The 13,508-nt window shown below is 36.7% G+C and overlaps 1 protein-coding gene across 7 annotated transcripts in view; it reads right to left on the bottom strand.

Moving 5' to 3' along the window:
• Ufd4 (ubiquitin fusion-degradation 4-like) overlaps positions 1-13,508 on the bottom strand; it is a 716,632-nt gene that overhangs the window by 220,894 nt on the left and 482,230 nt on the right. For all 7 annotated transcript variants that reach the window (XM_067153526.2, XM_067153530.2, XM_067153527.2 and 4 more), the window contains one exon: positions 12,824-13,076. In XM_067153526.2, the coding sequence (XP_067009627.1) occupies positions 12,824-13,076 (253 nt within the window). The remainder of the gene's footprint in view (positions 1-12,823; positions 13,077-13,508) is intronic.

Here is a 13,508-nt window from a genome sequence, read left to right as displayed (position 1 = left end):
GAATTGTTGTTGGTCGCTGTTCACAGTGGACTGGTAGAAAAGCTGCGTTGACACAGCTTTCTGTACTCGTGTCAAATGCATCACAGTATCTCTATGTTGATGTATGTGGTATCTTTTCACATTTGATCTGAAAAGTAATAGAATTGGTTTAAATTACAATGTTCCTATATCTTAAATTTCTACAGCTAGGCTAATTGGCAATAATGCTTAGTATAAACATACATTTGTTTCATAAAAGAAGAAAAAGACTATTAGAGGTGATGTTTCTAGAAGTACAAAACTTTAAAGTAGGAACGATAGAGTTCGTAATTTACATGGAAATATGTCCTCAAAAATGTTCAGTTATAATGTTGCAGTTTCCTGTCGAGTTCACTGGGTGAAAAAATAATAAAAATGATGTGAAATGATACCTGAGTAATGTAGAGGAGAGACCCATCCTATATGCTTGCCAGGGACTCATCAAGCTGCCCCAAGCAGTATTCTTATTTATATAGAACAATTGAAACGGACGCACTATAAAGCCCATATTTGTGAATATTTTATATGTTGCTATTCGCCGGCTTTGGTCAGCCGCGTCAGCTGTCATGAAAACTATTTTCTGTAGCCTGTAATAGATCCTGCCACCCTCACTGAAAATTAGAAAACCGCGTGATTTGAGATTGTTGTGGCATTCGCCCTTAACCTTACTTTTTGTCACAATTTAGCAAGACTCTAGATGGGATGCAAGATCTCATGCACCCCAGACTCTCATTGCTTGACCCCCCCAGCACAACGGTTACTAACCGGACCTCACCAAACGAGACTAACAGTCTTTTCATTGGCCTGGTCTTATAAAGATAGTCTTTGCAGCCTTGTAAAACACGCCGTAACATTGTCCAAGCCATACCATATTGTATGTCCAGCCTCTGTGACATTGTCCTAGCTACACCATATTGGATCTTCAACCTATGTTTCGCGAAGGCTTAGCGGAAGCGTAATAGAATTCACTAAAGCCTACACATTGCGCTGGTGAAAGTTACTCACAATTTTTAAAAATTACATTTCAGTTGTAGTCCGCTTCTGTGGTGTAGTAGTTAGCGTGATTAGCCGCCACCCACGGAGGCCTGGGTTCGATTGCCAGCTCTGCCACGAAGTTTGAAAAGTGGCACGAGGGCTGGAACTGGGTCCACTCAGCCTTGAGAGGTCAACTGAGTAGAGGTGGGTTCGATTCCCACCTCAGCCATCCTCGAAGTGGTTTTCCGAGGTTTCCCACTTCTCCTCCAGGAAAATTCCGGGATGGTACCTAACTTAAGGATGCGGCCACTTCCTTCTCTGTTTTTTGCCTGTCCCTTCCAATCCTCCCATGCCTTCATAAGGGCCCCTGTTCAGCATACAAGGTGAGGCTGTCTGGGCGAGGTACTAGTCCTCCTCCCTAGTTGTATCGCCGACCCAAAGTCTCACGCTCCAGGACACTGCCCTTGAGACGGTAGAGGTGGGATCCTTCACTGAGTCCGGGGGAAAAATCGACCCTGGAGGGTAAAGAGATTAAGAAAGGAAGAAAGAACAAAAGAAAGAAAATATTTCAGTTGTAAATCTCTGCTTTCACGGGAAAGGAATCAGAGTTTAAAATACCGATTTGTAATTCTCGTCCACTCTGTGACAAGAGACCACCAGCATTCTAACTCCTCGTTCAGTAATTAAATGATTATTTAAATTTTAGCAATATCAATTATTGTGAGTTCATGACTAATACAGCATTGCAACAAAACAACTTTCCACAATACGTAAATTAATAGACCTATATAAATGCTACAATGAAATGCGATCGTAGTTCAGTCACATAAAAAGATAAAAGGAACAAATGAACTTACCTCCTTACAGCAAGCTTGGCAGAAGAACCCTTCCATCCGTAGCGAAATTAGGATCCCCTGTAATCCACAGCTTCAGCCAGTAGGACTTCGACGATTTTTCTTTGCAATTACAATTTTGTTTACATCACGCCGACACAGATAGGTCTTATGGTGATGATGGGATGGGAAAGGCCCAGGAGTGGGAAGGAAACTACTGTGGCCGTAAGTAATGTACAGCTCCAGCATTTGCCTGGTGTGAAAACGGGTAACCACGGAAAACCATATTCAGGGCTGCCGACAGTGGGGCTCGAACACATTATCTCCCGAATACCGGATACTGGCCACATCTCCTGGATACGAGCTCAAAGCTTCAAAGCTGCACGCCCCTAACCGCACGGCCAACTCACCCGGTCGCATATGTCTTAGAAGGTTGGAGGGATTGAAGACTTTGAGGTCAAATTGATCCTTGTCTCTCCTGATGGAAATTTCTGAAGAACTATTTCTGGTGACTTCCAAGAATTCCCATTTCTGTTTGTGCGGTAACCAGATCTTGAGAAATGAGACATAATTCTGTCGAGCACAACAGTTACAATATAATGCACTGGGAGAAAATTGGCTTCTTTAAAACAGATTCAAAAGGCATCAAGTAGGTAATTATACTCCAAATAGGCACAAACCCCTGAAATAGGCATTTATAGGCACAATAAAACCAACAAAATCTAGCTTAAAGGACCCAAAAACGGGATTTATATCTCAAAAGCCTAAGTTTCTGAACACAGGAATAAAATAGACAAATTCCCGTCTCACGCGATTACAAATATCAGCAGAAAAAAGCAAACCACATCACAACTCTGATAAGTGGGTTGCCTACCGAACCTAAAGTATTCGGGGTAATTGTTAATCAGATTACGAATAATGCACATACCAGAGTTTTTCTACACTAAATTCTGACAAAAATGTGTGGAGTATTCATGCATATATGCTACATACAGACATACATCTTCCATTACTGACAATTTTGCTTTTATGTATTCAGTGTGTGAATTAACAAACGGCTTCCACAATACTCTATTTGCAACTACCTCTGTGGCCATCTTCAGTTCCACACTTCTTATCATTAAAACATTAAAAACAGTGTCTATCCATTGTCATGTTGGTCTCCCTCTGCTTCCCTTCTATTCCCATATGAATAAGATTCCCAGAGTCCATCCAGCTTTCACTCCTGTACAATAAAGTTGGTTTGAAAACAGACCAATAGTAAAGTTTCATCTGAGAACAGACATCTTTTCTTCTATCTCTGTATCTGCCTGCTATACCATCATGGAAAAACAACTTAACAGAACGTCCCAATAACTTAGTATTAAAGTTCAGGAACAGCCAAGCTGAGTACTGGGCTTTGTATTATTTGAAAGGGCCAAAAGAGGAAATGTCATACTTCTCTGTTAACATTAGCTGCATCAAAAAGCTGTATATACAGAGAAACCTCGTTAGTGTGTTTTCGCACTTAGCACATTGTACATTCAAAATTCCAGTTTTCTTTGTATTAAATCTATATAAAAAATGCCTCACGCATTGCGTCACAAGTTCTTGCTATTACCGCTTAGTGCGATCACATTTTTCCTAGCCCTGGAAATGTTATTTGTCATCCCTTGTGAAACAGATGTGATTTCAAACTCTGGTAAGATCCGTCACCACAGTTGTGTGATTACAGAAAAAGGCCTTAAATTCCTGAACTTCACAGGGTAAGTTGCACAGTCTGGGAGCAAGCTGTTAGTCTTAAAATGTTCAGTTTTGCTTGCCGGTTAGCAGCAAGATTGCTGAATAACACCGAGTCTATTTGTGCTTGTATTTCACATTCCATTCATAAGTTAGAAATATATTTTGTGCTGAGTGGTATAGTGAAGAATTTTTTGCGGGATACGGTAGCCTTTATATGATTAGGAACATAATCATGTGAAATTGACTAGCGTGGTGCATATTTGTCTTGTGATAACCTAGGTATGGATACAGAAAAAGTGAAATTCCTTTCTAATGAACACAGCATTAAAATCTTTCAGAAAGTGGACTGACATCCACATCTTTAAGCGTGCAGAGGTCACAAATGTTGAACTCTGCACCTTGAGTATTGACTATCAATTCAACTTGAATCTATTAAAGAAACTATTATAGTTTTATTTTGAGTCCACCTTGTCAATACACCTTATAATGATAGAAAATTATTAATTTAACACACATGTTTCGGGAAAATCATCCATTCCCTTCATCAGTGATGTCAGTTGAAGGAAAAGAAAAACACTTAACACTATCTTTTGTTTTTTTCCTTATGATTTAAAGAAGTATAGTATCCTAATTTCACCATATCAATGAATAAAGAAACTAATGAAATATAATGAATATGATCATTATATAAAATTTAATATTTTGTTGAACTGAATGAGAATATCTAAATAAATTTTTAAGAGCCTCAAGTTTTCTTCTTCTTCTTCTTCTTCTTCTTCTTCTTCTTCTTCTTCTTCTTCTTCTTCTTCTTCTTCTTCTTCTTCTTCTTCTTCTTCTTCTTCTTCTTCTTCTTCTTCTTCTCCTCCTCCTTCTTCTTCTTCTTCTCCTCTTTATTCCTTATGGGTTCTCTTCTGTACTTCTTTCATTTAAACTTTATTCAAGGTCATTCTTTTGTGCAAGATAAATTTCTAAACTTTCCAAAACATTAATGAATTTTCCCTTTTTGACCGAATGTATTAACACCATGTCATTAGAAATGTCTGTAAATTTATGATTCTTTTCAACCATATCCTTTCCCATTGCCGAACATCTTTTATGTTTGACCGCAGTAACATGTTCTTTGTACCTTACAGCAAACTTCTCCCAGACTGTCCTATGTATCATTGTCTACATGTTTAGCATGACTATTTGTAAATTCCTGATTTATTAAATATACAATTATTCTCTATTTTAACTGAATTGAAAATTATCTTATTAGTATTAATATCAGTTTTCAATGCGGCACTGATGTTCCTTTTCCTGAAAATTTTAGCCAGTTCATAAGAGTGCTTATTTTGAAAAGCTAGAACTGCAAATTTCTTTTTCTCCTTTGGCTCTTTAATTAAAGTTGTTTTTTGTGCATTTTTCATTTTATTTCTTATTCTATTAATAAATTCTCTGGAGTATCCGTTCCTATGAGCAATTTGGTGCATTATATTTATCTCTCTATTATAATTCTTCCCAGACAGAGGTACTGTATGTTCATAGCTATATTAAAACTGTAAAATGTTCCCTTTTTATGTTGACCTACAGGACTGGAGTCATTTCTGATAATAGTATCTGTTTGAGTAGCTTTTCTTTCATAGATTCAGAAATGTCAATACAGGAGCAAATAAAATACCTATTATGGTTAATTTTTAAATAATTCGACTTGGTTGAAGTTTTAAAATGGCTGCCAAACTCATTCTGTCGCAGTCGCACATGGCCAAATATAAACCTCCAATTCACTGTCTAAAAGTGTCACCAGGAAATAATGATTTATAACCCACTGCTTCGGCATAAAAGGTTTCTACAAACATTTGTTTCAGAAAAAGTGTGATCTGCAATAATACTTGGATATTTGTACTGGCTCCTGCGCATGAGTTTTCATAGTTGTTGTTTGGTGTTTTTCACACAGTTCAGTGCACTTATTTTATAAGGCCCAGCAGAAAAGGTTTTCATATTTGTTCTCTCATGTTTTTCACACCCTTTAATACTTTCACCTCATCTTGAGAAATGGTAGATATAGTTTTCACTGTACCCACGGACACAACGTAAAATGCCTTCAAGTCAGAAAAAATCGTATCTAGTGTTTCCATATCCCTGTTGCATAGTTTTCATTTCTATATTCAGTAGTACGTTTTCTCGCTTAACATGTTCATTTTTGTTGTCCCTTCAAAACGTCTAAATTTTTCACAAATTTACAAATATGGAATCTCTGAGTAGAATTACAGAAAAACCTCGTTAATTCGAAGTTGTTGGGATGCTAAAATCGGACTTCGAATTACGTGATTTTGAATTAACCGCCAACATGGACTTCAACAATGATAAAGGTGTTTTTATTTTATTCCACCCATTCAATACTTATATTTTCACGTATAGTTGTTACATAATTAAATTCGTAGTTACATAGGACATGTTTCGCCCTCAATTAAGGGCATCTTCAGCCTAAATACAATAATCAAACATACAACTAAATTAAAAGTGGAAGTTAAATACAATCATCAAAAATACAACTAAAATAAAAAGTGGAAGTTAAAAGTTTAGTCTGTTATAAAAATTTGGAACAATAAAATTGTGAAAAATGATAAAATAAAAAGATGCTAATGGAAAACTGTCTTATGATTAAACTATAATCTTGTCGGAGACTAAAACTTCTATTAAAATTCGAATGAAAACAGTTCATATAAAATATTGGAAAATCAAAGTGGTAGTAATAAAAAGCCAACGACATGAGGGCGTGTACACAAGCATAAACTTGATTGTCATGAATACAATCTTTTTAAGGCCGCTGATGAAATTCGTAGTAAGTAAGGCAGAAGCGTGTATTGAAAAATTGTAAGAGGCCGTTAGCACCGGTAGGTAATAAAATGGCTGAATCCTTGCCAGAAAATGTCAACAGATGCAGAAATAAGTTTTATGTAAGTGGAAGTTGTTATTTCTGACGGGCAGCAACCAACTCAACAGTAGTTAAGAAATAACAACTTCCACTTACATAAAACTTATTTCTGCATCTGTTGACATTTTCTGGCAAGGATTCAGCCATTTTATTACCTACCGGTGCTAACGGCCTCTTACAATTTTTCAATACACGCTTCTGCCTTACTTACTACGAATTTCATCAGCGGCCTTAAAAAGATTGTATTCATGACAATCAAGTTTATGCTTGTGTACACGCCCTCATGTCGTTGGCTTTTTATTACTACCACTTTGATTTTCCAATATTTTATATGAACTGTTTTCATTCGAATTTTAATAGAAGTTTTAGTCTCCGACAAGATTATAGTTTAATCATAAGACAGTTTTCCATTAGCATCTTTTTATTTTATCATTTTTCACAATTTTATTGTTCCAAATTTTTATAACAGACTAAACTTTTAACTTCCACTTTTTATTTTAGTTGTATTTTTGATGATTGTATTTAACTTCCACTTTTAATTTAGTTGTATGTTTGATTATTGTATTTAGGCTGAAGATGCCCTTAATTGAGGGCGAAACATGTCCTATGTAACTACGAATTTAATTATGTAACAACTATACGTGAAAATATAAGTATTGAATAGGTGGAATAAAATAAAAACACCTTTATCATTGTTGAACTGTTAAATTTTCAATACGGACCTAAAATGAGGTTTATAACATGTAACATGGACTTCGGAAATGCCAAGTCTTGCGGCGTCACAGTATATTCTAAGACCCGTTACTGCATGCAATTAACCATGATTCACAGTTTAAAGCTCTCAAATGCCATGGGGGACACAAAAAAAAACCAACTATTTCCAAAATGTATCCAACAAGGTGCATTTACAGTTTTCGAATAATGCACTTGGGATAACACACCGGCAAACATAAGCTCACGCAATTAAATCAAAAGAAAGAAAACGTGATTCAAAGACGAGGAGAAATCTATACTGGCTCCCCTGTGCAAGTGCTTTATTCACTGGATTACTGTACTGTACACATTTCAGATGTCTTCTGCTTGCACTGAACGTACCCGATGCCCTTAAAACCACACGGCTTATCGAACTTCCCTATGACGAGGGGAGAAGGTCTCTCGCTTCCGTCCACATTACAACAACAGTACAGTGACTATACTCGTACGATTTCCCGCCATGGCACTTCTAAGACCCATTAATGCATGCAATCACCTTGATTCTCAGTTTAAACTTTTCAAATGCCATGGAAAACACTATTTCAGAAATTTATCCAACAAGGTGCATTTACATGATTCAAATAATGCACTTGAATAAAACAATGACAAACAAAACCTCACGCAACGAAAGAAAGAAGAACAACATTCAAAGATGAGGAAAAATTTTGCTGGCAGCCCTGTGCAAATGCTTAATCTTTTGGACACTGTACTGTCTGCATTTTTAGCTGCCTTGTACTGGCATGAAAAGTGCCCGACGCCCTTAAAACATCGTGGCTTTTCAAACTTTCGTATGACAGGGGAAGGAAGTGTCCCACTTCCGTGTGCACTGCATAGCAACACAGTACACTTCCCGGCTGGCAATTCTCTCCTTTAAAACCGTAAGTCTGTTTGGCCTCAGCATTTAAAGAAAATAAAACAAACAAGCAATACAGTTACATCGGCATTGACAATATTGTTTGGTGCGTACGAATTGATTATAGGCTATAAGCCACGCTTTTCCGCTAACTGTCAGCATCGCCAGTGTTCACGGATTCTACCTCTCCGCACACTGCCTGCTACGTGATATTGTGGCGTTCCTTAAAACGCCGCATACAAAATGATTACGATTCCGCTCGAACATAGCAGATAGGTAGCACACTTGTTGTTCAATGCAATTTTATTGATGGAAATAAATATAACACAAGAACACGTTCATTTCCTTGTGTAAATTACTTTATTGTCACTGTAAGTCACAACACACAATTATACACAGTAGCAAGTGACACTACAACACTTAATAGCGGGGTCGATTCTGACAAGTACAGATATCAGCAACACTGACTCGCGCACTATAACATACGCTGTCTTGAACTCACCGACTGCACCTCGGAGCCGAACAGTCACTCGCAGTCCATCACTTGCCTTCGAGTCCAACCTGATTCCGAGTCCAACAATGACCGACTCACTGACTGACAGCTCGATACATATATGGTTCGATCCACCGTCTAGAACTCTCGATTTCTGGAACGGTTCCTACAACACTCTAATGGAACACACTCGAAACATCGATCGGCCAGTTAGTCGAATAGAGTACTCCAGTAATGGATCCCACTAGGACTTTCCTTACCGTTTACTAATACACATGAAAATCTCTACAACATACCTAATGTCTCTACATGTATCTGCATAATAAACCTTACAGTAAGTTTCCAGCACCCTTCGTATATACCAAACTATAGTCAAATAAATCTAATATACAAACATACCGCTTTCGACTATATGGATTTTGAGGTTAAACTTATACACAATACGTATTTGAGATTACACAAATTTTATAATACATATTTACAGGGAAACCATGTAATAGTCATGTTTAACATTTAATAAGAGATAATTTAGCATTTAATAAAATATAATTAAATTATATTAAAACATAATAATTGAAGGTTTTACACCAGTTACGATGTCGTACCTACGACACACTGTCGACACGCCGAAGTAGGTGAAAGTGCGCAAAGTTACCCCTTCACGTTCTGGAAGACTCCTTCTTTCATGACGCGGAGAAATTTTGAATTAAAATTACTCTGTAAAATACAATTTTTTAAAAAATGTAAAGGCAGTTTCGAATTAAAAGTCTGAATTTCGATAATGGGACCAACATTGTTCTTTGAATTGTGAATCATCCCTATTTCGAATTAAACTATTTAAATAACATGCAAAACCATACCTCATGTTTCTGGGAACGACAGCTGCTTCGAATTAGGCGAATTTTGAATTAACGGATTTCGAATTATCGAGGTTCTACTGTAGTTAAAAATGATAGAAAATATATCATTTTTTATATCCGATGGATTTTTACTGTATGAGCTGTAATACTGGAGACATTCCTGAACTTTAATTTCATTACCAAATTATTAACACAAGCATTGCTGGCATGGAAATAATGTTCAGTCGTCAAGACAAAGAAATAACCAGTGATAGTGGTTGTACAGGAAAATAGTGACTACTATCAAAACAAGAATAAAAACATGAAAGAACAATCATTCAAAGAATGTCAGAAAAAGGAAACAAAAAAGTGGGAGTTGAAAGCCTACACCTCAAATGCATTAATGCTGTCAGGCCGAAAGGAACAAAATGTGTTTAATTACAATGTCCTAAGCCTCTTATCAATAAAAAATTACAATGACTGTTTGCTGAGGTATAAATGTGTCTTATGCTGTCACTGATCTCTGCTAGATGGCATTACTACAGCAATTACAAGAACTAACCCATTAACATCAGGTGCACAACTAAAACATACTACAGTAAAACACTTATTTAACGTTATTTTATGTTTTTACAGGGACCTGATTTTTTTAACATTAAATGGGGGTTTACCTTAAATCGAGGTTTCAGTGGAAAGCACACCTTTTCCAGAGATCTTTGTCTGTATTAACATAAATTGTATCATCTCACATTATCGGTTTGCCCTTCCAGCGAGCCGGGTAGGGGGTTTGAAAACGAGCGTCTTCCAAAGTTGCCTATTCAAAAACATTTTGTTGTCCAAGACAGATTACCATCCTCTTCTCCCCACGTCTTCCCTCATCTTCCATCCATCTTCTTCTTGGTCTTCCAGCTGGTCTTCTACCTGTTATTCTCTTTTCAAATAAGCACATGGTAACCTTGTGCTATTCATTTGTTTAACATACCCAAACCATTGAAGACTTGAGTCTTTCCCCTATCGATTCATTTAGACCTAGGTTAGATCGGATCTCATCATTTTTCACATGATCAAGTCCGGTCTTTTGGAGGGCAGTTCTAAGAAATTTCATTTCACAGGCTTGAATCCTACTAGAATCCTTTGATGTTAGTGTGCAGGTTTCCAGAGAATATGTAAGGATGAGAATGAAATATGACTTGTACAGGGTCATTTTTGTTCTTTGTGGGACCTTCTCATCCCATAATAGGTGTCTTAACGACACTGTAAAAGTTAGAGCCTTTGGTTACTCTGTTTGTTATTTCTATCTCAGTTCTGTTATTACTAGCCATTATGCTTCCTAAATAACTTAATTGGTGTACTACTTCAACTTGGTGGTCCTGTATTTTTATGTTGCATTCTGTATTATGTCTGCTGATTTTCAATGCTACTGTTTTTGATGGGTTCAATTTTATTCCATAATCATCAAACTTCTTACACCATGCATTCAGATTATTTTGCACTCCCTTCTCTGTTTCATCCCATATTGCCACATCATCTGCAAACACCAGAGCCTAAAGATCTTCATTACCTTTTCCTTTTAATTCCTTTAAAATGGTATCCATAACTGCTATGAATAGAAGAGGTGATAAGGCACTTCCCTGTTGTACTCCTTTGGTTGTAATGAACCATTCAGAGTGACCATCTCCAATTTTGACACAGCTTTTACAATTAGTATATAGCATTTGGATCTTCCTAATAAGGTACTCCGGTACACTAAGTTCTCTAAGACATTTCCAAATAGTTGATCTAGGAACAGTATCATACGCCTTTTCCAAATAGTTGATCTAGGAACAGTATCATACGCCTTTTCAAGGTCCATAAATACAATAATTAGGTCTTTTCCTCTTTCCCAGTGTTTCTCTGTCAACATCCTCAAAGCAAATATCAGATCTGTTCTGCTTCTTCCAGTCCTAAAGCCACATGATACAGAGGTCTGCATAACTAATTTCAGAAGTTAGGTTATGTACTTTGGCGTCTTATTAAATTTCAGAAAGGCTGCTTCCGTGTGACAGGAATAAAACAAGGAAATATCTACACCACACACTGTACTGTAGTTACGGTTTGTGGTTCATTTTGACAGATTTTGTCGGTGAATGCAAAACCACTTTGGTTTAAGGTTGTTCTTACAAAGTTATTCATGATTTTACATTAAATGTCAGTAAAGGTACCAAACTCACACAAAAATACATTAAAATCGGTATGAAACAGCAATAGTTTGTTAAAACATTTTCGCGGAGGTTTTCCAAGCAAAGGCTTACTCATTAGTATGTATTTTCTAATTCCAATAGTCTGAACACGCATATTCAGTTTCATTGTTAAAAACTGTAATTGCATCACTCCAGAGGCTTGTGGCAAACATTTCAATTTTCTTACGTCAAATGGCATAATCAAACCTAGCTTTACCGCGCACGTATTATGAAAACATATTTCAAGCTCCCTGTAGAATAAGAACATTTCCACTATAAATTTACATGGAAACAGCCTTTCTGAAATTTAATAAGACGCCAAAGTACATAACCTAACTTCTGAAATTAGTTATGCATACTGCTGTATCAAGAGAAGAATTATCACATTCTTATCTTATTTCAGGAGTATTAATATGATGCGATCGTTTACTTCAGCCTTTATTTCTAAGGAGTTAAAAACTGTTGGCATTACACTCATTGTGAAAACATATTATCCCAATGTTTCTTTACACGAGTCAGAGTTGTTAGGAGACCTCAGGCTTGCTCAAGATTGACTCGCTTGCGCGAGGAATCGAAGAATCGTTACAGAAGATGATAGATTGCATTCAATATAAACGCTGGAGTAGAGTCATGTACATGGTAAGGTGTATGAATATTTATAACGGATAAAAACTAACACGCCCGAATTTGTCCATAATAATGGATGAATGAGTAAAAGGGTTATGATTGTAACTAAAGGACAGATTACCATAGGAATTTTCAAAGTTTATAAATAACACTGTCATTAAAACGGGGGTTCTCTTCTGCTACAGCAGCCGCGATCGGATGTGCATCGAGTCCGACATCTCACTTTAGCCGTAAGTGCCCGCGCTCTAAATTCCTCTTCTGCCTTGAATCATCCTTAGCAAGCTTATGACGTCCCATAACTAAAACGAATAGAAATAAATATTTGAGAATTTTAACATTTCCTTAATGCTAAATGTGGGTTTTGCCCTATTTTGAATTACGTTAAATTGAATACAAAATTGCATTGCTCTTATGGAATAATTTACGGGACTGGAAATTTCTTCCGTTAAATGCAGGTTTACGTTAAATCGAGGTCACGCAATATCAGGATTATACTGCATTTTACACGGAATATATATATATCATGCATACATCTACAACTGCCAAAATGTTATTAAAATCCTACTTCTCTCACCTGGAAGAGCCAGTTTCGAAGTGCTGAACGACCATAGCCCCGAGCGTGCCGAAGTGTGTACGAACTTGGCAACACCCAGAGTCCCAGATCAACGGCAAACCATGCTCTTTTATCATCATTAGTGTGACAATTCAAAGCAGAGGAGTCCCGACTTAAGATGTCTTCCAGGCGACCATAGGGTAGATTGCGTCCATCAGACGAAGTCACCATAACCAAACCATACTGGGCAGGATTTACCCACTCTGGAGAAGTCCTGTTAAAACAAGTAAATATTTGTATGTTTCTCTTCATCAATACAATGAAACCTCATTAATCTGTACCACCTTCAACCAAAAGTTGTCCAGGTTACCAAAAGCCCAGGTTAATAGAAATAAAGGAAAAAAAAGTTAATTTTGTGAATAAGAAGAATAACCCGTATAATACAGAATTGTTTGCAGTGCCTGAATGTATATTATAGTTCTTTACTTTGGTTTTAAAAAACTGAATTTTTTAATGGTTTTTCATGCATTTCATTCACTACAAATTCACACAGATGCCTCATATGACAGTAATAGCCAGATATTTGTTTACACTTCGTTGAATGAAATCAATCAGAGAATTATAATATTCTTTAACCTCACTTAATTTCATATTTGGCAGTCCGTTATCTGTATCCTCATCTTCAGATGCAGAATCTTTGTTTATA

The sequence above is a fragment of the Anabrus simplex genome, chromosome 9, assembly GCF_040414725.1.
Source record: "Anabrus simplex isolate iqAnaSimp1 chromosome 9, ASM4041472v1, whole genome shotgun sequence".
In the NCBI taxonomy this organism is placed as follows: domain Eukaryota; kingdom Metazoa; phylum Arthropoda; class Insecta; order Orthoptera; family Tettigoniidae; genus Anabrus; species Anabrus simplex.
This window is presented reverse-complemented; position numbering and strand designations above follow the sequence as displayed.